The 24,245-nt window shown below is 46.7% G+C and overlaps 2 protein-coding genes across 2 annotated transcripts in view; both read right to left on the bottom strand.

Annotated features, from left to right (window-relative positions):
• The window catches only part of LOC101343971 (L-gulonolactone oxidase), a 57,154-nt gene extending 51,592 nt beyond the window's left edge, over nucleotides 1–5,562 (bottom strand). Inside the window, exons 1-4 of the mRNA XM_012557235.2 lie at nucleotides 5,468–5,562; nucleotides 5,279–5,380; nucleotides 2,751–2,876; nucleotides 1,142–1,236 (exon numbers count right to left, since the gene is read on the bottom strand). Of these exons, the coding sequence (XP_012412689.2) occupies nucleotides 1,142–1,236; nucleotides 2,751–2,876; nucleotides 5,279–5,380; nucleotides 5,468–5,557 (413 nt within the window). The 5' untranslated portion in view covers nucleotides 5,558–5,562. The remainder of the gene's footprint in view (nucleotides 1–1,141; nucleotides 1,237–2,750; nucleotides 2,877–5,278; nucleotides 5,381–5,467) is intronic.
• Nucleotides 5,563–14,009: 8,447 nt separating this feature from the next.
• The window catches only part of EPHX2 (epoxide hydrolase 2), a 55,495-nt gene continuing 45,259 nt past the window's right edge, over nucleotides 14,010–24,245 (bottom strand). Inside the window, exons 12-17 of the mRNA XM_012557230.2 lie at nucleotides 22,851–22,884; nucleotides 20,023–20,125; nucleotides 18,343–18,412; nucleotides 16,665–16,745; nucleotides 14,593–14,651; nucleotides 14,010–14,406 (exon numbers count right to left, since the gene is read on the bottom strand). Of these exons, the coding sequence (XP_012412684.1) occupies nucleotides 14,334–14,406; nucleotides 14,593–14,651; nucleotides 16,665–16,745; nucleotides 18,343–18,412; nucleotides 20,023–20,125; nucleotides 22,851–22,884 (420 nt within the window). The 3' untranslated portion in view covers nucleotides 14,010–14,333. The remainder of the gene's footprint in view (nucleotides 14,407–14,592; nucleotides 14,652–16,664; nucleotides 16,746–18,342; nucleotides 18,413–20,022; nucleotides 20,126–22,850; nucleotides 22,885–24,245) is intronic.

Genomic DNA, 24,245 nt, shown 5'->3' with positions numbered 1-24,245 from the left:
GCTTGGCTGAGTTCTTTATCTCTTCATTTGATGTTTTAGGGTTTCAGGATTGTTGTTTTCTCTGTTCAGCTTAGTTTTCCGGATCTTTGCTGTGGAGGGACGGTGTGGTGCTTGTGCCTAGAGCACCATTTTGCTGGAATCCCCCTAGTCATCTTTTAGGACTCAACTCAGGGACCGCTCCTGCAGGATCCTGCCCTGATTATCCTCCCTTTACATATTCACCCCCCTGCCAAGGCTGAACTTAGGACCTGTTTGATGCTCCATGATGCCCAGAACACATCTTTGACATTGAAACTATTACACTGCACTATGCTTGTTGATTTCTGAGTCTGTCTGCACCACTTGCTGGGAGCTCTTTACATTAGGGGTCTAGTTTTATTCATCTGTGTCTCTTCAGGGCCTGAACAAGGCCGGCACATGGTAGCCACTCTATAAGTGTTTGAGCTACCATGACCATTTGGGGCAGCGGGCACAGTGTCCAGAGTGAAAAGACCAATGATGCCTCAGGGCCTGTGATAAGAAAGCTCGGGAGAGCAGACCACTCACAGGCTTCCATGGGTATAATTTTCAGCTGCAAAGAGATTGCTACTCCAATGCCCCAAACACCTCTGTCACCTATTTCTAAAAGTCGAAATACCCCAATTAGAGATTCACTCCTTTGGCTATGTTTGACTACTATTTCAGTGGAAATCCTTGATATTAAATCTTCTCAATCACTGACCTCACATTTGGATGGAGGGACAAGTGAAGCTAGAAGTGTGTATGCTAGGGGGCCCTGTGGCTCAATCATGGTGATCTTTTGTTTCTCTGAGTAAGTATTCTGCATATCCCTCTATTTGGATCCTTAGAGTTGTTTGTTGCAAGTTTTAAGAAAGACTAAATCCAGTAGTGTCTACCCCTGTACAAGTCTGTTATTTAATGCTCAGCTCATTTCTGGCCTTTTTAAAAAATTTCTATTCACACAACATCCCCTGACCTGCAGGGGATGGAAGGAGAGGCCACTTTAGGGGAAGAATGAGGACCTAGAGAAAGGTGGCATGGCCTAGGAAGAGGTCTTCCCTTGCTCCTGCCAGATCCTGGAGTGTCTGGCTAAGGCGAGGGCAGCACTGGCCCATGTGGGAATGGGGGATGGGACTCTTACTTGGACATGGACAGGCCATGCTTGTCCAGTTCTGGGTGCAGGTCAGCCAGGAGGATCCCAGCCTCCACAGTCACCTGCTTCTTTTCCTTGTCCACCTGCAAGAGACAGCACAGGTTGGGAGGAGCTGGGCAGCCACCAGCCCTCATCCCTATAGTCAGGCTCCAATGAATATGAGTGTGTCTGTCCCAGCCTGTGGTCAATTTGAGCCACCACCCCCTGCAGACAGCCAAAGGGGATATGGGCAGAGCCCTAGAACGCAGAAGCTTTGAGATTATTCTGCACAACCTCTTCTTTTCCCAAGTGAAGAAATGAGGCCCGGGGAGAAGGGACTTGCCCAAAGTCACCCACCAGAATTAGGAGTTGAATTCAGGTCTCCTAACTGCTAGGCCTGTGCTATTCCACCTACCCTCCTACCCACCCCACCCCAGCCCCACCCAGCCTGGGAAGGTGGGATTCCTTTGTAGAGTTCTGCAATGTCACCAACTAAGGTGGGCCTATTCCTGCAGGGTCTTGACTTTGCTAGGTGGTGCTCACATTCTCCACTTCTTATTCTCATCTTGGGATGACTTAGGCAAAGACTAAGAATGGAAGGAGAAAGGGAAGAGAAGTAACATCTATGTGGGGCCTGCCCGGTGCAAGAAGCGTGCTACCCCTCGAGATATCCATGGTGTCCTTGGGAGGTAAGAACAGTCTTCACTTTACAAGGAGGGGATGGAGATTCGCGGACTTTAAGTCATTTGTCCAAGGTCACACAAACATGAGTGGCAGAGATGAGATAAGAATCCACATCTGTCTGATTCCAAAGCACAAGCTCATCTTGTTGACCTGGAGCACGGAGCTCAGTAAAATCAATTGCTGGAGACCAATCTTCACTAATTAGCAATCAGAGTTAACTACTGCCATGACTGATGCCTTGACCAGAATGTTTTCTAAAAGGTGGAGACCATCAGCCTGAGCAAATAGGAAATGTTAGAGAAAAGCCCAGACCTCTGTAGCAGACCTCTGGGTGGAGAGGTGGTTATCAGGCAAAAATTCTAGCTCAGGGGAGCTGGCCTGCTGGTCAGAAGTCCTGATGTGACCCATAATGTCGGCACCTGGACTCCCTGTCAGGCACCTGGCAGGCACCCATCAAGTGTGGCTGAATTGGGTGGATACTATCCCAGCAGGAGTCCTAAGTCTGTGCCCAGCTCTGCTACTAATCGGCTGTGTAACCCTAGGCAAGCCACTCCCCGTCTCTGATGATCAGTGTCTCCATCTGTAACACTAGCTAAGTACCACTTTAGGCCCTTCTGGATTTGTCATTGTGAATCCATGTTCTGGGGCGTGACTAGATGCTCCACTTCTAGAGAACTAGAGAGGGGTCCTTGGCAGGAGAGGGTGGATATCCTCTCAGTGGCTGCAGGGGGCAGACCTGACAAGAGGCCTGAGCAAGCCCTGGGAGGGCTCAGGCGAGGGTGCTCAGGGGATGGCCAAGGATCAGGGTGTCAGTTTGGGGACTCAGGAGCAAGAAGGGGATCAGGACTGTGGGGTCTGGGATGAAGGCCTTGGACGAAGGCAGAGGCTACCCGGCTTGGAGCAAGCAGAGGTGGGAGCTGAGGTTTCCACATACCTGGAGAATGCGGTTCATCTTGCCCATGTGGATCATGAAGCCATCGGTACAGGCGATGTCTGAGGGTGAGTGGCCACCACCTACCACCTTCACCCGCTTGTTCTGCTGCCTAGCTAGGGCTAGCACCTGCCAAGGTAACACATGGCTCAGACTCTGCCTCAGAGCTGGCTCAGGGCTGGTCCAGACCTTCCTCTGAGAGGCAGCCAGAGAGGGGCAGGGGCTGGCCTGCATGAGGGGCAGGGGCCCCATGCTATGCACCCCAGGCTGCCAACCTCGGCCTGACTTGAGCCTGCATGCAGGCCACTCCAGGAAAGACAGCCAGAGAGAAGGGCCAGGAAGTGAAATAGGATGGAGAACCAAGGAACTTTCCTAGTGTGGGGCTCTGGCCCACTCTCTACCCTGCAGTTTGAGGCTTTTCTAAAACAGACACTTGATCACATTCTTCCCCAGTGTAAAACCTTTCAACGGTACCCCAGCACCCTCAGAATAAGGTCCAGACCCCTTGTCTTGGCCTACAAAGTCCTCCAGCCTGCCTCCCACACTAGAATGAAGGCTTTCCTGAGCACTCACAATGGCTTCATTGGACTCTGTATCCCAGTGCTTGACTCATGCATGCCCAGCATAAGCAGTCAGTCTTTAATGATTGTTGACTGTAAGTAAATAAATGAATGAATGATGTAACTTAAATGAATTCATTCACTTTTACTATCATATCCCTGCTCAAACACCCTTCTGGGGATTTCTAAACATCTGTTCCACGCAACACTAGCCTTACGTTTTATACCACAAAGCGTTCCATGGTTAAGTAAGATTGGGAAAGCCTATGAAGCATTGGTCTTCACCCTTCCCTCCTCCATCCACCATGCATATTAGCATGTTTAAAGCTACAAGAAACCCGCTTAACTTTGTTTAACACCATCTTCCTCACACTTCCTTGACCACATATTTTAATTTCCACGTGACTCCACTAGCCCTCCATGGAAACATCGACCTGCAGTACCTTCATCCTAGTAGCAATTCACAACTGTGTAGTCCAGCACAGCTTAGGAGATGCCTTCACACACAACTATTATATTACACCTCCAAATTTCTCCCTATGACTTGGAATGAAGCCAGATGCTTCAGAGTGCAAGGCTCTCTGTGATTCAAAGCCATTCTACCTACCCAGACTTCCTCTTTTGCCCTCCACCCCACTCCCCCTCCTGGCAGCTACATCTGACAATTTCCTAGACATTCTCCTTGCCTTCCTCGCAGGTGCCATTTCTCTCACTCTTCCCTTCACTCAGAATGCCTTTCCCCAACTCCTTGCTGAACTCTTGTCTTGCAGGGCCCACCAGCTCAATTACTGCTTTTCCTTTATGTTGCTTTTCCTGCATAAGAAGTTACCAGACATAACTTGAGAAGAAACCAGAGACAGTCCTGGTTTGAATCCTGACTCTTACATTTATTAATATGGGAAAATTATAAAACCTCTCTGGACCTCAATATCCTCATCTGTAAAATGGGGATAATAATCAACTACCTCACAATAATCACTGATAAGACAGTAGATATGAAGCACATGGTACAGAGTACTGTCATCTTCTGACCACCCTTACACACACTCATGCACATACTCACACATATGCACACACATGTGCACATACTCACACTCAGCCTTGCACACACTCACGCACATACTCCATATGTGGACACACGTGTGCACACATACATTTTCTCACACTCCACACATGCTTAGGATAAATTTCCCCCTCCTCTAGTGTTGGTGGGTCAACTTCTGCATCCTGTGGAGTTAGTTGTATGCATGTCTGTCTTACGTATAAGACTGCAAGCCCTTTAAGGGAGAGATTGGTTCTTGTTCATTCATTTCTTCAACAAATACTTATGAAGTGCTTCCTGTGTGTCAGTTATAGTGTGGGTACTGAGAACACAATAGAGAACAAGATAAGCATGGTCTTACTCCCTTTAAGACAGAAAGTGAAAAAAAAATCAAATCAAAATAATTACAAGTTATGAAAATGCAATGTAAGAAATAAACAAGAAGCTAAGATAGAGAAAAATGGGGAACTATTTCAGATAAGGTGGTAGGGAAATCCTCTGAGAAGGTGAAGCTTACCATGAGACCTAAAGGATTAAAAGAGCTAGTCAGGTGGAAAGTAAAGGGACGCGCACTCCTGGCAGAGGGAACAGCAAGCACAGAGCACTGAGGTAGGAAAGGGCTTGGTTTGTTCAGTGAAATGAAGAACCATGTGGCTGGAGGGGACTAAGCAAGGGAGAGAGGGACCTGAAGGGCGCTAGAGAGGCAGGTTCAAGTGATGCATGGCCTTGTGAGTCTGGAGGAGTCGGGGTTTTGTTCCAAGAAAAATGGAAAGCCTCTGAAATGTTTTAGTCAGGGAAGTTACCCAATCCACCTTAACATTTTAAGAAAAGCACTTTTGCTGATTGTGGGCCATGGTCTATAGTGCCTGGATGGAGTTGGAGGTCCTGGGGCTGGGCCATCCTGGCCAAGTGCTGAGACTGACACTCACCTCTCGGATCTCCTCCACTGATGTGGGCTGATAGTACATCTCTGGGCAACAGCCATAGGTCCTTGCCCAGTTTTGGAACTTGACTCCTTTATACCCATGGACCTATACCAGGACAAAAGCCGAGTCTCAGCAGATGAGCAGCTGCAGTCTGCCTGACCCCCATCCCACTGTCCCGTCACCTTCCCCTACCATCATCATGGCAGTTGCAGAGATGGGAGGCTGAGACCACATCTCTGAGCCCTGGTTCCTTCTCTGAGGGTCCTCAGGAAGATCAGACATGCTTTGGGGGCTCTAAAGCATGCAATTATGTGAGGGGCTTTCCATTATTATCTCCTCCTCATGGTCAGATAGAAGGATCACAGAAAACTCTTCTTAGGCAAAGGGGGAGAGATGAGATCACAGGTGGAGCCTGGAGAAAGCAGGACTCAGAGCTCTTGGCCCCCGGCTCAGGGCACCTCACTGAGGGCCCAGACAGGTGTGCTCAGGCCACGAAGGGTGGTCAGGGAAGGGGCTGCATGAGTTTCCCTGGCAGCCCACAAGGGGCCTTGGACTGGCCCTCAGCCTTGCCCGCAGGCTTCTCCAGCAGCGAAGGGACATGCCTGGAAGATTGTGTGGGTCCAAAGGAGTCCACAGCAGTTTTCCTGGCCTCTAGCCGCAGCCGTGGAGTCCTAGGGGAGGAGGAGGAGATGCCTGCTGTGTGCCAGGCACTGTGCTGGGCTCTTCTTCATACTGTATTTAAACCTTACGATAACGTCATGGAATAGGTAATATTACTCCCATTTTAAGGAGCAGAAACTGAGCTCAGCCGGCTGAAGTAACCTCACCAAGCTCACACAGCCACCTAGTTCAGGCCCTGAATTCCAACCCAGGCCTTCTTCACCCATACCTTTCCCAGCAATACCCAGTGCCTCCCCAGAGCCTTAAGTCCAATTCAAGGTGGTCCCCCTGGCCTCCCACTTGACCAAATTTTGGAGGCCCCAGCTCACAGGCCCAGCCTGTAAGCAGCCCAGCTGCACCATGTGCCCCTACCATGGCTCCAGCAGTCAGTGGCCTTGGCTCAATCTGGCTACCTCTGGGAACAGTGTGCTGGGCAGCAGAGCACAAGAGTGCAATCAAGGGGCCTGAGCAGGCAGCACACAACCTCAGCGCTGGGCTCACTCAGGGCCAACTGTGCAGCTACCTCACCCAGAGGGGCTCCAGGGCTCGATAAAGGTCGGTAAACAGTGTTGCAACAGGCTCCACTCCAGCAGGATTAAGGCTGTCCCTGCAAACAGTAGCTGAGGCCTGCCTCCTCCCCTGTATGGGAGGTCAAAGGGCAGAGTTTAAGGGGTGGCTGTTCTGTTTCTAGGAGCTTCCTGAGTTCTGACCCTAACTTTATGGATTCTGGAGCCAAAGGACCCCCGAGCCCCTAAACCAAAAACCAAACCCGTTGCCGTCCAGTTGATTCTAACTCATAGCAACCCTACAGGACAGAGTAGAACTGCCTCATAGGGCTTCCAAGTCTACAATCTTTATGGAAGCAGACTGCCGCATCTTTCTCCCGAGGAACCACTGGTGATTTCCAACCGCTGACCTTTCAGTTAGCAGCTGAGTGCTTAACCACTGTGCCACCAGGGCTCCTTCCAGCTGCTAAACTGGGTCCTTAATACCAGTTAGGTAAGGGGAAGTTGTGATCCAGTGGGGTCGTAGGGGCTGTCCAGGCTACCTACATGTCCTGGCTTGTGGGGAGGACACAACGTGGTGCACGTGCAGCTGAAGTCTGAGTCCACGTGTGTGTGCATGCGTTAGCTCACTGGTTACTGGCTCATCACTACTGGAGATACGTAACAGGACATCGGTAGCTGTATCCCAGGGCAGAAGTGACGACACTCAGCCCAGGCAATGTCTTCTAGTAGAGATCTTCCCTCCCTCTGACCCATCTGGTAAGGGAAGAAGTAAGGCTTTGGGCAGACAGACCTGGGTTCTTAATCCATCCTTTGCCAATTAACTTCTGTGAACCTCAGTTTTCTTCTCAATAAAATGGGGGCAATTTTGCCTAATTCTCAGGGTTGATATAAAGATTACAGTATATATACAGAGAAGCACCTAGTCTGGGACACAATAGATGCTTGAAATGGTAGTAAGCGCTTGCATCTGCCCCTCAGCTACAAGCTTGCTGGTGACAGGATCCTTGGGAAACTTGTCTGTATGCCCATCCCTTAGTTCATTGCCTGGTGCCAAGCCAGGGCCCAATGCATATTTGCTCAATGAATGAATTAATACATCTCAACCATCTTGATTAGCAGATCTTTCCAAGCTAAGAACTGGTCCTTAGTGGGAAACAGCAGCAATAGCTCTGCTGGCTTGGGGGAGGAAAGGCTGGGGTGGAAGGATGGAGCTTGAAGCCAGATACACAAAGTGAAATCCTGGAAAGGGGAAGTCACACTTGTATCCTCCAAACCAGCATTTGCACTAAGCTGCTGTGTGTGTGTGCGTGCGTGCACGTGTGTGTGTGTGTAAGGTCTTGTACCCCTCAGCCGCAAACATAAATTCTGTGAGGTACGAGTGGGTGGGGTTGGTGGCCGTGCACTCAAGGGTAAACTCGGCTGGTGGAGGTGCTGCTGTTCATGAACATTCAGCAGCAGGCTGAATCACTGAGAAGGAGTCCCAGAGCCAGGAGAGGAGTCTTGAGGAGCTTGGGACCACAAAACAAAGATGACTTTAAGGAAAAAGCTGGAGCCCAGGTAAGTGAGCCCATGAGGCTGGGGTCTCCGCTGCTGAGGCCTTCATGATAGAAAAGAGCAAGCAAGGCCTGGACTCTTCCCTTCTTGTCTGTTCCACTTGGGGCTGTCCCTGATGGAGGCAGAGAGACCCCTCCCCAGACAGAGCCTGTGCCCTCCAGGGCTGCCTGCTCTATTGCCTGAGGGAAGGGCTGGGGGAACCTCCCTATAGAACCTCAGACTCCCTGTCTGGGAAAGGCAGGATTTGGGGCTGGGGACAGTGGTGGGGTGGGGCCTGGGGGCTGGAGAGAAGCACTTACGAGGTTAACTCCTGCCCTTTCTGCACACTCACTGCCCAAAACCCTGAAAGGGGGCCTGGGAGCTGTGACAACACACGGGCCGTATCAAGCCCCTGGGATGAGATGCGTAGCAGGGAGGGTAGTTCGAGGTGCAGCCAGGTACCACCCAAATAATTGGCTTCCCACTCCCCTCTCATGCCTCGTCCCAACTTCAGGCAAAGTACACCATGCTCCTCACCCATAAATTCCCCTTTCAAGTGTGAATGCATTTCTGAGCTATTTCAGAAGTCTGTTGCTGGATGTCATGGGACTGGGCTTTTGCACAACCCGGCAACCACCAGAGTGGCTCCCTTCCCTCCTTGGCTAAATTTTCCAAATGCCAGGACTCACGCATGAGGTATTCTTTCTTCACCCCATGTTACTGCCCTTGGATGGAATGCTTCCTCCCAATCCCAAGCCAGTTACATAAATTTTATAAATTGCTTTTATTGAAAAAAATTAAATTACATGAAAAGAAATGTAAAAATCAGCAAAAATGGTGTGTGTATCGGTTAATTCAATTCGTGTTGCCATCATCCCACGATGAGGTAGATGGTTTATTGTTCAGTTCTTCTCGTCTGAAGGATTCAGCTTGTTCAGTAATTGCTGAGTCTTAACTTTTTCGAACATTTGCTAGCAAGCAAAATTAATTTCACAGTTTCACTAGTTGTTGAAACTTCTTTTTAGATTTTCTCCTCCCAGACTTGTTTATCAGTGAAAATGAGCTTCTTAATAGGACATTTGTTCCTGGTAACACATTTTTTTGAAATACCCATGTTTCTACTGTGAAAATTCTCAAGAGCATTTAACCATTTCTAATCTGCAGGTAGAGTCAGTCCCTGGGTGATGCAAACAGTTAACGTGCTTGGTTACTAATTGACAGGTTGGAGGTTTGCATCTACCCAGAGGCACCTCAGAAGAAAGGCCTGGCAGTCTACTTCTGAAAAATCAGCCATTGACAACCTTATGGAGCACAGCTCTCCTCTTATACACATGGCTTCCCATGAGTCAGATCGGCTCGACAGCAACTGGTAAATTCCTTGTTCCACTTAGGCAGCTCATTCTCTTCAAAACGTGATACAGATAGAAAGTTCACTCAACACGCATAAGACACAACCGGGTGAGACTGCCTAAAATAATCCATGCCATTCTGAGTTCTTTCTCCACTGAATCCAGGATAACTGATGGAGACAATGAACGTAGATCTATCCCCTCATCTATTCAAATTGCAACAAATTCCACTGTTAGGGGCTTTCTTCTGGAAATTTCTTACTTTGAGCTGCATAAACAAAGAATTGTTTCTGTCCTTGAAATTCTGACAAAAATAGTCACACCAGCTCCCCAGTGTTAACATGTTCTGCCCTTCCATTTGTGAAACCAGCATCATGGAAAACCATGACGAACTGCCTAAGAAACAAAAGCTAGGGTCTAACCTAGGACCTTTCACGTTTGAAGCAGTGAAAAAAATTGAAGTTATTTTTTAATTGATTACAGTGTGAACTTACAGAAGTAGAAAAATCATTTTGAAGCAGATACCAGCTTCAAAGCTCTTGTGTTTGAATATGATGAAATGTATGTATAGAGCATGTAGATAAACTGACAAAATTATTCCACTCATATTTTATAAATATGAAAACCGGGAACATTCATGGTTAACTGTATATACTTTAGCTGTGTTATTAAAATGATTATTGCATTTGTTTCTATTCAGCAGAAACCCAATATTCTGCTGCAATTTATCCAATGAATACTAGCAAAGATTCTTAGATATCTAAAATCTAAATGTTTTATTCTTCTGAATTAATTCTATCAGCAGATATACCAGCGGTCTTACTAAGATTCAGGCTTGGAATAATGAAAACTGACTTATTTGGCTGTCCATCTCACCTAGTAGGGTATCAAAATAAAAGAATTTAAAATTAGCCAATTTATCCATTCATTCTCTGCTTTATTCAGCAAACATCTAATGAGGATCTACAAACTCTTAGGCACTGTGCTAGGCTGGAGATCAAGGATAAATTGTCTAGGCAGGTAGTCTCTCATCCCAAGGACCTTAGAGTCTAACAGGAGAGACAGACAAACAATTGCAGGAGCCAACACTTAGGAGAAACTCCTAAACTTGTTAAGATAAGAAAAAGATTTTCTTATTTGTGGCTAGATGGATTCCTTTGAGCAGCTAGGCATATTTTCCACCCAATTCCTGTTGTAAAATCCTTTGAGTTTCCGATCTAGTGTCATAGATTGAATTGTGTTCCCCCAAAAATGTGTGTATCAACTTGGCTGGGCCATGAGTCCCAGTACTGTGTTGTTGTCCTCCGTTTTGTGACTGTAATTTTATGTTAAAGAGGATTAGGGTGGGATTATAACACCCTTACTAAGGTCACATCCCTGATCCAATGTAAAGGGAGCTTCCCTGGGGTGTGGCCTGCAACTCCTTTTATCTTGCATGCGATAAAAGGGAAGCAAGCAGAGTTGGGGACCTCATACCATTAAGAAAACAGTGCCAGCAGCAGAGCGTGTCCTTTGGACCCTGAGTTCCTGAGCGGAGAAGCTCCTAGTCCAGGGGAAGACTGATGACAGAGACCTTCCTCCAGAGCCGAGAGAGAGAGAATGCCTTCCCCTGGAACTGATGCCCTCGGTTTGGATTTCTAGCCTACTAGACTGTGAGAAAATAAATTTCTTTTCATTAAAGCCATCCACTTGTGGTTCTTTGTTATAGCAACACTAGATGACTAAGACACCTGATATTTTAACCACTGTTTGCTTTTCATTTGTGGTAATAATAAGGTAGGTGTGAACAGTATGGAAACTGGCCAAGAATTACTTAAGGACCTAAAACCATGGGATCGTTATATCCCAAGGGCAACAGAAATAGCTTTTTGTGTCATCTGCCCTGGTGGTGCAGTGGTTAAGAGCTACTGCTGCTAACCAAAAGGTTGGCAGTTTGAATCTACCAGCCACTCCTTGGAAACCCTATAGGGCAGTTCTACTCTGTCCTACCCAGTCGCTATGAGTCAGAATTGACTTGATGGCAACAGGTTTGGTTTTTGTTTATTCTATTTCACAGACTGTTTAGAAGGCACTTCTCATGCAAGCCCCAGATAATGCTAGTTAACAGCCACCAGTGGTCCTCCTTAGGCCTAATAGATGAGTGATCACAGCTTCCTTAAGGGAGCACCATTACCCCCACGATTGTGAAGATGGCATAGGATCAGGCAACATTTCATTCTGTTACACATAAGGTCGCCATGAGCTGGAGTTTGCTCGATGGCAACTAACAACAACAACAACATGGGGTAAGAGAGAATGTGTGCACGGCCACGCTTCTGTTAAGAAAGGCTATTTCTTTTAGCAGAGGTAAATACACAGAAAACCCCAAGGAAGCCAGAACCTGTGTAAGGCAGAACCCTGACAGAGAAGGAAAACTCAAATATTTTCCACTAGAACGAGAGATAGAAAAGTGGTAAGACTGCACCCTGTCAAAGGTGCAAAACTTGTGAGACCTGGAAAAGCAAGGCAGTCCCGTCGAGTTCCAGCTCTCACAGGTTTCAGTGTACTTGTTATTTATGTCCTCTGTAGTCACGAAATAAAAATAACATTTCATAATTAAATCATTCTGAACACATTTCAAACAAGTTCTACTTAAAACGTGATCTTGAAATGTTCTCTGTCCGATCTCAGTCAATTACCGTCACTTTCATAGCTCCAACAGCAGTTGCTGCGTGTGCCAAAGCTCCCAAAAGCAGGTGGGGAAAAACAGCTCTGGAAAGTCCTAGTATTTTCCCAAATAACCTTAAGGCCTTTTCCAGTCTAGTGTATTTTACAGCCCACAATCTTGTATGACTAGTTATATTTTTGCTGCAATGCTATGAACCTGATTCATTTGACCTTTATTTGCCAAAAGAGTAGAATTTCTAACACATTTTTGGAGGTTTATGGGGATTACTGGATAGAATATTTGAAATTGGTACTATAAGGGAAAACAGGTTTGCCTATTTCTGCTTCTTCTAGAGAAGAATGTTCTAAGATTCTTTTTCTTTTTTCATCCCCCCACCCCCACAACCACTCCCTTACAAATAAGCTTGGACATAACTGTTAGTAAAATAATGCTATTTGGCTTATGTAGTAATTCCCACACCTGCCCCCCAGGTTACATATTTGCCTTTTAAATAAGCCTTTAATTCTCAGACCCAAAAGGAGGTAGGCAGTAGTATGGCTGGATATTTAAAGCCCTCATAGACCTTGTCCTGGATACACCAGAAATCTTTTAGCTAATACTTCTGTAGCACTTCCTCTGTGCCAGACACCGTTCTAGACATATATTAACTCATTTAATACTCACAACCACCTATGAGTTAAGCACTATTAGTGTACTCTTTTTATAGATGAGGAAACTGAGGCACAGGAAACCCTTTCCCAAGGTTACACAGCTGGTTAAGTGGCAGACCAGCAATCTTACACAGGAAGTCTGGGTCCAGATTTACAGATTTTTGTTGGAAAGAGCTCAGCCTTTGGAGTCAGACAGCTTGTGTCTGAATCTAGGCTCTGCCCCCACCTAGCCATGTGACCTTGGGCAAGTTACTCTGAACCTCATTTACCCCTTTTGTTAAATGGGAAGGATCCTCTGAGAAGAGCTGAGATATTCTAGGCGCACAGAGGTACTTAATAGATGACACATGCTAACATTTCCAACCCCTCTATTGCTTTCTACACAGAGACACACGTACACCTTTTGCCTGGCTAACTTATAATTCCTAACTCAGCTTGGAGAGAGCACCACCTCCACCAGATTTCCCTGTAGGAGTGCAATGAGGGAGGTGATTATATATATGTAAATATACTGTGGTAGAGAAGCAGAGAGAGAGGGCACATAACCCAGCCTGCTGAGTTTGGGGAAGACTTCATGAAGGAGGTGACAAGTGGAAGCATTCCAGGCAAAAGGACAGCATGAGCACAGGCAGATGGTCAAGGAGAATCAGTGTGGTGTGTGCAGGGACTCTGGAGGATTGGTGTGGCTGGAAGGCAGTTAGGAGTCAGTGAGTGAGTGGGGGCAAGGCTGGGGGTGAGCTGAGGCCAGGCAGGCTCCAGTGCTTGAGCTTTATTCTGGGCACAGTGGGAAGCCACTGCAACGTCCACCATCAGACCACAAGACATCAGACCATCAGATGGGTGGTGGAAGGCCAGTTAAAAGGCTGCTGTGGGAAGGGCTGTGGGTAGGAGATGATGAGGGCCTGAAGCAGGCAGAGGAGAGACACTGCAGAGACAAACACCAGTGAGACAGGGTACCTGACTGGATGCAGCAAGAGAGTGGTGAGGCCAGAGAGGAAGACAGTGACGAGGTCTGTGCCTAACACGGAAGCCACTAGCCAAATGTGACTATGTGAATTTAAACTGATTAAAATTAAATCAAGTTTAAAATTCTCTTCCTCAACCTCATGAGCCACATTTCAAATGCTCTACTAGACAGTGCAGAATGGACCATTTCCATCATCTCAGGAAGTTCTCCTGGGCAGCGCTGGGCCTCGCAGACTGCCGTACGACTGCAGAGCAGTGGGGAACACGCTGGTTCACATGCCACCAGGCTGAAACAGTTAACCTGCCTTCAACCTCAGATGAAAACAGACAGCAGTGTCACAGTTGTCTTAGTTTTATTGAATAAAGGAGACAATTAACTGCTTCAAAAGTAACTGCTGGCTTTGTTGCAAAACTATGAATTGGTCAACCAAAGAGAAATCATCACTTGGCCGTCCCATCCTGAATGGGACACTAACCATTCTTACAGATAACGTGATGCATTTATACCCAGAGAATTGATCACACATGATTTTTCCTACAGCTAAAACTATGTTAACTCTGATTCACTTCATTTTTTTAAAAAAATCGCTATTTTTTTGCAACCCCCTCAGAACAATGTTGCTGTTATCATAGGTATGTGTAAGCCCACATCCCCACACCAGGAACAGCTCCTAGGAGAGGAAAGCACTGCAGTGCCTGCCAGGTATTGACACATGCCACACCCTAAGAGACCATTGGTGGGTCCCTGGCATCCGTTTCCAGCCACTCAATGAGGATTTGATTCAACTCAGTGGGCCTGGAAAGGAAATAAAAGGTAGTTAAAACTTGTCTGGACCCACTCACCCCACATGAAGGCAGAGATGGGGGACCCTGAAGTGAATGGCTAACCCGGGTCAAAGCCAGGGCAGAATTAAAGCAGGGAGCCTTTACTGAAGGTGAGAGGAGGCCTGTTCTCCCCACCCACAGGCCCAGAATCTCCTACCTGTCCATCTGTGTCCAGTGTCCACAATCCTTAATGTGTCCCCTTTTCAGGTGGGGGATCTGAAAGAAAACCCCACCAGAACTGTAAGTGGCAACATTGCTCTCTAATATGGGATCTGCAAATACAGGGTCTGGTTTCAGGTTAGTGCCATGAGCAAGAGGCCACTGGTAAGGGAACACGTTCCTCTCTACTCCCCTAGGTCAACCTCTGAAGAGCTCTGCATTATTTAGCAAAGGAATGATCATCTATTGAGCCCCTACTGTGTGTTGGGGGGAAGGCATTGGTGGTTGTGGTAGAATTCTTGCCTTCTATTTGGGAGGCCCAGGTTCAAACGCACCTCATGCACAGCCACCACCTGTCTGTGGCATGTTGCTATGAGGTTGAACAGGTTTCAGAGGAGCTTCCAGGCTAAGATGGAGTAGGAAGGAAGGCCTGGTGATTTACTTCCAAAAATCAACCAATCTGCAACCGATTATGGGGATGGTGCAGGACTGGGAAGCGTTTGGTTCCACTGCGTGTGGGGTCACCATGAGTTGGGAACTGACTCCACGGGGAGCTAACAATACAACAACTACGTGTTAGGTGTTCCACACTCACTACCTTATTTAATCCTGTGGGGCAACCTCAGAGAGGTGAGGTAACTTGCCCAGGGTCATAGTTAGAAAGTAGCTAAGATTCCAATCCTGGGCTGACTCTTACTCATTACAACAAATCCTCCCCTCAGGATCAACAGGATTCTGCCTGTTCACTTCCTGGAAAATGCCCAGTCATGGTTTGGCTCTCACTACTCAGATGTGACTGCTTCCCCTTCCCAGGCTGCCAGCAGGGCTGCTTGACCTCACTTTGGGAACTCTGAATCCCCCCAGTGGATCACAATAACGAGCACCAAAGACCACAAAGGAGCAGTGATGCAGCAGCTCGCGACAGGCAGGTTCCCCCCGACACAGGCCTTGAGGAAGTAGCAACGGTGAACACTATGTGAAAAATGCTGAGAAAAATGAAGCTTTCCTCCTGGGGGCAGGAGATGCCTCTTCCAGCAGAATAAACCTCAGAGAAGCTAGCAGTTACACAAGCTGGAAAGGGCCGGCTAAAGAACTTTAATTTCTCAAGAAATCTGCAAGGGTTAGGGCCAGAGAGGAATACCTCAGACTCTATTACAGCTTTCTGCAACACGCCCTCGGCTCCAGAGCTAGGCCTCTCTGGTGAACCACAGGGGCGGCCCTGGGCAGTGTCCTGCTAAATGTACCCTCTCCACTATGCCTGATTGTGCTAACAAAACCATGGCCAAATGCATTCTAGACTACTCTCAACAATTAGCCAGGTTAAATGAGCCCATGGCCACCCTATCTCTAGGCTTCCCCAATCCCACACTTTCAGCACAGTGATCTTTCAACACACAGGTCTGATGCCCCTTCCACTCCCCTTCGCTGGGTCTCCATGCCCATGGGTCTACATGGCTTAACATGGCCCAAGGGACTCAGCAAAATCTCCCAGCTCCATCAAGCTCATTCCCATCCTCTGAGCATGTGGTGCATGCTTGTTGCTTTTCAGTATGCTCCCTCACCCTGCCTTCTCCGCATTCTCTCTGCTGGGAAAGTCTTAAGTCATTATCAAGACCAAACTCAATGGTCAGCACCTCTGTGAAGCCCTTGCTCCCAGCTGCACCCTCTTCTCCCCTCCTGATGCCCTACAGGCACTTCTCCTGCATATGTGTCATGCTGTGCCGGGATTAACTGCTGAACAGTGAGCTCACAGAGGGCAGAGTCTGTACCTTATTCATCTTACCCCCTCAGTAGCTAGTACTCTCTCAACATATTTAACTGCAAACAAAAACCTGCAGAATAAATGAATGAACGGACAAGAGGCTACATCAGTGTAGGGGAAAAGAAGCATCAGTCATGACCACTGCTCCCAAAAGGTGACAGTGATTTTACTGATGAAGTCTTTGCCATGGAGATGGTTCAACAGAGTATCCTACTCTGCAGAACGAGGTGCGTCCTCTGCTGCTGTCTTTCCTTTAGGCACTTGTACTCTCTCAGAACAATGACCCCAGTGCGGAACCACACCCTTACCCAGTCCTCCATGTGCTTGGACATCTCTGGAAGGAGCACGAAGTCCTTCTCAGCAGTTAACATCAGGGCTGGAATGAGGATCTGGGGAGGGATAATGTGAAATAGGAGCAGCCAGAGGAGAAGAGAAACATTACCTTTTTGTACTCCTGCACAACTGGAGCCTTCCCTTACCCTGGGCAAGGAGAGATACTTGGTTTGAATGCTGTGTAGCTTTCTCCTCTATTAACTCACCCAGCAGCAGTGCTGTGGTCCTGGCTTTGTTTTTGCCATGCTTTGTGTGAGGAGTCATAACTATTAGGAGAGATCTTTTCAAACAGTATTAGCTTGGTCCTGGTTAAGGAATTTGCACTATTGTTTACTTACATACAGGACCAAGTGGTCCTCACTGCACCCCTTGCACCCCTCCAAATGACCAGGAAAACCATGTGAAGTTCAAAAGTGATTCTGTTGCTTAACTAACCCTGAGGCTGCTGCGAGATTTTGTAAACTCCAGAATACTCCTAGCCAAAATGCTGGTGGTAGGGATATAGTATAAGGTGAGACGGGGGGAGAAAAATTTGGAAGGTGACTGCAGAAGAAGGGGGTCCCCAACCTTTTTATCACCAAAGCTCATGTTTCCAACTCCTTTGAGAGATTTTCTCTATCAAACTTCAGTTTGTAGTGTTTGTCAATCACAAACTATAGCGACTACAAGGAAAATTAACATTCATTGAAAATGCTAGGTACCACTCTGAGCATTTTACACGTTAACACATTTCATCCTTACAATTCTATGAGGTAGTTTCTATTACTGTATTGTCATTTCCACATTACAGAAAAGGAAATGGAGGCATAGAGTTGGTAAGTTCCTTGCCCAAGGTCACACAGGGATTAGAAGTCAGGCTGACTTTCTTCTGAGCCTGCTCTTAACTACTGTATTGCCTCAAGACATAGCTACATGAGGTGGAGAACCTCATGTCTTTTATTCACCACTGTATCACCAAGGTCTAGAACAGGGCCTGGCACTTAGTAGTGTTCATATTTGAAAGAATCAATAAGATAACCGGGCTACCAGTGAGTTGATGAAAGCCTATTTACCTGCACAAACTCACTGTGGAAAAATGCAATTTCCTTTAGGTTTTTAACATTTTGAATGTGAACAGGGGACCCCACTGCCACTTCTGCAGACCCAGAGACTGGAAACCCATCTTCTGCTGGGTAAATGAGGAAAATGAGACTCAAGAGACTGACCAGTCAAGGTCACACAATCAGAAGCTAAAGTCGCTTAGAGAATGCTCCTTCTGTGAATACTGGGCTCCATTATTCACATCACCTCTGGGAGTCCCCTTTAGGACAGTCCCCGGGTGAGTTACCCTCGACCATCTGCTGCTCTGACCTGGGGAAGGTCTGGGAGATCTGGTCATTGCAGACTGACGGGGCAGTTACCTGGACATGCCCCTGCTTCACCCCCAACTCTACCCTCTACCATTCCAAGAGAAACAGCAGCAAAAAAGGTCATAAGAGGAAACCCTTGTGCAGAGCCACATCCAGAAACCTCAGAGGAGGCAGCACAGGAAAGCAGAAAGCCCACAGGTCACTGTGTCCACCCCCAGCTCTTACCAGAGTCACTGCAGGTCAGGACAATGGGAAAGCCCAGGGATGGCTCATGGAGAGAAACACCACTGAACTCAGCACTCACCTTCCGTCCCACACTTTTGCAGCCCCAACACCAGTTCCTGTCCATGTTTCGATACCAGTTTAAGGGGCCTCTGTTGCAGTGGGCGAGGGGGAGCATTCAGAGAAAAATAAAAATAAGAAAGCTTTTAGTAGGTAACTTTGCTACAGACCCCAACAGTAACCAGTTCTTCAAAAAGTGCTATCCCAGGAAGAGCGACGGTTATTCATGGGAAGAAAGTAAACCACAGACATCATACCTAGTTGTCCAGGACATTCCCATACTTGACTCAGGCAGACTACAGTGCATGGATACAGGACTGAGATAAGGGGGCTGGAGCCTTTCAGTGCCCTCGAACCCGAAAGGCTCCTCCAGTCAAAAGGAGGAGCCTGGAAATACCTTGGGCAAGCCATTTGCCCTTTTGGGGCGTCAACTTTTTCCCTCTTCTACAGTGATCAGATAAGACCTATCTCCAAATGGGAGTATCTTAAGTTGTTGGCACACGCAGCCACCAAAACAGGGGGCCTGCTTTAAAAGAAAGAAAAATAACCCAGTAAAGAGTTTTAAGTTCTGCTGAGGGAGAGTGTTAGGGCTGAAATGGTGGCCATCACAGTGCTCCTATCAAAGGCTGCAACACAGTGACAACTCCTGGGGCCTGGGCAGTCGAAAAGCCAGGCAATGCCCAACTGTTTGGCAATTTCCAGACCCTGGGATTTGAGTGAAGAATGGGGGTGCAAAAAGAGAGGTATAAGGGAGAGAAGGAAAATTGAATGTTGGCCTTGAAGACTGGTGAGCCACAGTGGGGAGTCATGGGGACCTTGCAGAAATCGTGACCTTCAAGTATCGACAATATTCAAATATGTGAAGGGATATGCAGAAAAGGAGACTTTACTCTCTGTGATTGTAGAGCAGGGGCCCTTAACTTAGCATAGAAATAGATCTGAGAAAAAGGAATGAAATACTGATACAATATGGATGAACCCTGTAAACATGCTAAATGAAAGAAGTCAGTCACAAAGGACCATATATTGTATGATTCCAATTGTATGAAATTAGCAGAACAGGCAAATCCACAGAGATAGAAAGTTGATTGGTGGATGCCTAGAACTGTTGCGGGGAGGTAGTGGAGGGTGACTGCAAAAGGGTGTGGGACTTCTTCTTGGGGTGATGAAAATTTCTGAAATTGACTGTGGTGATGGTTGCACAACTCTGTGAATATAATAAAAAACACTGAATTCTATACTTTGAATGGGCAAATTGTATGGTATGTGAATTATATGTCAATAAAGCTGTTATAAAAAAAACAGAGAGAGAGAGAGAGAGAAAACAATAGATCAGAGAGGGCTATAACCTCCCACCCCCTGAAAATGTACACAATTTTTGAGTTTACATGGTTTTTTTGTGTTTTTCTGAAGACAGACACCAGAGCTGACATCTGATTCTCAGAGGGGTATGTAACTGAAAAAAGGTTAGTAACCTCTGCTCTGGGTGGGGCCAATAAGCATAAGGTACAGTAAGCTGGGTTATCCCAAACTAGAGCAGGCTGAGCTTCCTGAGCTAGTGAGCCCCCTGACACTATCCAAGCAGAGGCTGGCCAGGCCTTCACAGGGGGTGTGGTAGGAGGGGTGGTTAGGCCTTTCCCTCCATCCTGAGAGCTACAGCCTACCTTTTTGCTGCCTGCCTACCCTGTGTTTGTTTCTTTACCTGAAACCAGACTTCTTGAACTGCTCCACATAGAACTGGATCTCCTCTTCAGTGATCATTGTACTCAGACTGGGCTCATCCGGGAATTGTACCAGAATTCCTCCTGCAAAAAATCACTTGTTTCTTCCCCATCCTCAGCGTCAGGTCTGAGTTCTAACAATGGTGTTCCTAATTGAGGCTAGGCTCCTAATTGCCTTAGAATGCCTGAAATTATGACGAACGCCTAATGGTATTTCATCATTTGTTCTCTCTTCCTTTTCCAAAATGAGCCCATCTCCTCTCACTGTCTGAGCCTGTGATTTCGATGTCGTTCTGGAACCCAGTGGATCCAGCTCTGGATGCATTACACACGCAAGGGCTAGTGTCATGACTCCAGGACAAACCACACCCCTTCCCTCTTTCAAAAACATACTCAAAACTCAGTCCCAGGATGACACCGTTTTAGGCTGTTCTGAGTTTGTGAAGGAGGGTAGGGTATGGTTTCTACCTGTTTTCCAGGCCCTGCACCCATTTTGCTAGCCCTCTCCCCTAGGCTGAACCTTTTCTAAACAACTTAGCTACTTATGTGTCTTTCTGGATGTCTCTACTGACATGCTCAGGATTTTCAGCGCTGTGTTTCTCCTCTCAGGCTGGAAGGAAACTGACGGCAGGAAGCACCTCACAGACCCTCCTGTGGTGTCCTTAGTGTGGAACCCTATCTTGTTTTCAGGAGTGTAAACTGTGCTTCGGCAGCACTCAGTCCCCCCTTGAGGGACACCTTCTGATGACAGCTGACAGCCCAGGGACCACTGTGATTTCACAGGAGACAACTCTAATGGGTATTAATGTCGGTGCTGGGAGACAGCTCTTAGGATTTTCAGGCCCATGAAGCCTCTGAGGCACAGGGGCTGGGCAACCAGACTTTGTGAGACAGATCAAAGGGGTATGTAAAGATGGGTTTATCAACCAAAGAGAACAAGAGGTGAGACCTCCTGATTAAGCCCCCTGACATTCCTATCAGACCAGGCACTCCGGGCTCACTGTGGCTTTGGTGCCTCGTGGATGTACGTGCCTCTCCACCTGCTTTATTAGTGCTTGTCTGCCTCCCCACAGACAGCGGGCTCCCCAAGGGCATGGATCCACTTTGTGCATCTGGGTATCTGTGGTGCCCAGCCACTATCTTATACCAAGTACACGCTCAAAACATTTCGTGAATGAATGAATGAACAAATGAAGGAACGAAGGGAGGGAGAGAAGGAAGGAAGTGTTCTTGAAGTAGTGAGAAGACCGTGGCCTTTAGAGTCAGATGAGTTTACTTCCAGCTGCACAAGTTACTTAACCTTCTGAGGCTCATTTTCCTCACTTGTAAAACAGAAATAATAATGATATTTTTAGGGATGTAATGATGATTACATAATAGATCTAAAGGATCTAGTCTAGTGTTTGACACATATAGTAGATGCTCAAGTAAGAGATAACTAGCATCATTTTTATTTTATTTTTACTAAGTCACTGAAAAAGATATATTTGTTTCTATTTCATAAGCAACCATTTGTTATTTCACATGAACGAGTTAGACACTACTGTACATTCCTTTTTTTCTTTTTTTTTTCCCCCATTTGGCTTCTCCTTTATTTGAAATAATCGATTTTACACAGTAAGTCTTTTTATACAGAACAATAGTCTCTGCTGGAGTAAGAATAGTGTCAACCCTGAAAAACAGTTTTTATTAAAAAGCATGCTAGCATCATTATTAATAAAAATAAAAGTGAATAATGGTAAGGGCACAGTGATGGGAAAAAAAATAAATATTTTGTGGGAATAATGTCGGATCTAGGAGCTATGAGTATAAGCTCCATTCTGATCTCAGCTCTGAATCCTCACTTACATCCAACCAGGAGAAGACCAAGGACGATGGTATTATTTGTGAGGGAACTGGAAATGACCAGAGTATAGAGCCTGGATGGAAGGAAGACCAGTGGACTATGGCTGTGGAGGCCTCGGTTGGGGTTTGGTCTACTGCCTCTCTGGCACCTGGTGATCCTGCAGTTCTATCAGTGGAGGGTGGGACTGCCCTAGGCAGCTTCTAAGATTCCGTCAAGCTCTTACTATGTAAGATCTTGAATCCAAAGCTCCCTAGAAGCCAGCTCCTGTCCAAGTTTCTATACCAGTTTAAGGGGACTCTGGTGCAGGGTGGGGTGTTCAGAGAAGAATAAAACGAAAGCTTTTAACAGGTAACTATCCTATAGACCCCAATAGTAACCAGCTCAGCAAAAAGCCAGTTATCCCAAGAAGAGCAAATGTTTTTTCAGGGGGAAGAAAATAGAGCACAGATGTCACACCTACATGTCCAGGGCATTTTCCATACTCGACTCAGCAAGGCTACAGTGTGTGGGTACAGGACTGCGATAAGGGGGCTGGAAGCCTCTGAAATCGGCTTTTGGGAACATGTGGAAGCTGGCCCACAGCACTGCTCATATTCCGTGAGGGCTGTGTGTGTTTGATGGTGGGGAGATTGCTGAGGATGAAACTATCCTTGGTTTAGCTCCTTCACTATTCTAGAAGCCACTCCTCTGCCCCAGTCTCTAAGATACCTCCAAGCTCTTACTGTTTAAGATCTTGAATGTGGAGCTCCCTTAAAGAAAGGAACTAGAGGCTATGTGGTCAGGCCCAAGGTTAGGGGTGAGGACTACTTAGCTCTCGGGGAACCTGTGTTGGGCAAGTCAAAGTACCGGTGTGACAGGTGCTGCTTTTGCCCATAGCAGTCAGAGGTAGAAAACTCATTCAACATTCACTGGTTCCTGCTGTACCCCTCTCCACCTCCCTTCTCATCTAAGAACATCTCTTACCCATTTCGGAGACTTTGTTCAAGGCAATCAAAGACTGTAGGGAGAAAAGTCAGAAATAATGTCACTGATGAGGTGAAGAAAAAATGCTCTAATGGGTAATCTGAAAACCCTCCACCAAAAGATCTACACATGCTATATAGATCTACACCAACAAAAGATCTACAAACATGCTAAATTCCCAAGAGAATTACGGAAATCCTCAGGGGTCAAAGTAAAGAGGGAACTGACAAGCAAAGCTCTCAGTGAGAGCCTGGCCAAGGCTGTTCCAGGGCACTGGCAGATTTCGGCAATGTAAAACCCGATTCTGACTCACAGTGACCCTATAGGACAGAGCAGAACTGCCCCATAGGGTTTCCAAGGCTGTAATCTTTACAGAAACAGACTGCCACATCTTTTCTCCTGTGGAGTGGGTGGTGGGTTCAAACTGCCAACCTTTCAGTTAACAGCCGACTGCTTAACCAATGCGCCACCAGGGCTCCTGGCCCTGTAAAGATGGGTTTATCAACCAAAGAGAACAAGAGGTGAGACCTTAGGCCCAAGGTAGGTAGGAACTTAGAAATGAGATACTCCTTGCCCCTTCACGGTAAACTCAAGATATCTGGGGCCACTGAAGTAAAAGGGTAGGTTATAAAAAATCCATCCATCTCAACAGGGAGATGTCAAAGGAGATAGGACAAGGAGATGTCAAGCTGCCTGTCTCAGCTTGGTTCTAAGAGAAAACCAAAAAAGGCTATCCTGGGAATTCATAGCCACAAGCCTGCCTTCACAAGTATTTGGGTTTGAATTTATACTACATGCATCATTTGGAAACCCCTAAGGTGAGAATAAACCAGCACCACCACAAAGTGAGCCTGGACTGGTAATGCCACAGGATGCCTGGCAGAAGCAAATGCCAAATCTCGTGTACGGGTCATCTCCTCAAATCAAATTGAAGCAAACTGCTACAGATTAAGTGCTACTGAAGATGAGCTCACAATTCAAAATTACAATAATCGCACCTCCCCCCACCAAAAAAAAAAAAAAAAAGCCCCATGGCCTCATAAGCAACAGACAGAAAACATAGCCAACAGTAAAATAAGACTCCAAGAACATCAAACAACAGAACTTTCAGAGAGCTGGAGAATGAAAAATAAGTGGGTTTAAAACTATTAAAGATATAAAAGAAGAAATTGAAAAGCAAGAACAGAACAAGACACTGAACAAGAACAGGAGACCGAACGATTTGAAAAAGAACCAAATACAACTTTCATAAATAAAAAAAGAGTTCACTGAAATTAAAAAGGATACATCAAAGATGGGTTAAACTGCAGATTAACCCCTTGCTGTGGATTCTGACTCATAGCGACCCTATAAAACAGGGTAGAACTGTCCCATAGGATTTCCAAGGCAGTAATC

Source organism: Trichechus manatus, unplaced genomic scaffold (assembly GCF_000243295.1).
Source record: "Trichechus manatus latirostris isolate Lorelei unplaced genomic scaffold, TriManLat1.0 scaffold00091, whole genome shotgun sequence".
NCBI lineage: Eukaryota > Metazoa > Chordata > Mammalia > Sirenia > Trichechidae > Trichechus > Trichechus manatus.
Note: the sequence above shows the minus strand (reverse complement) of the source record. Positions and strands in the feature narration are given on the sequence as shown.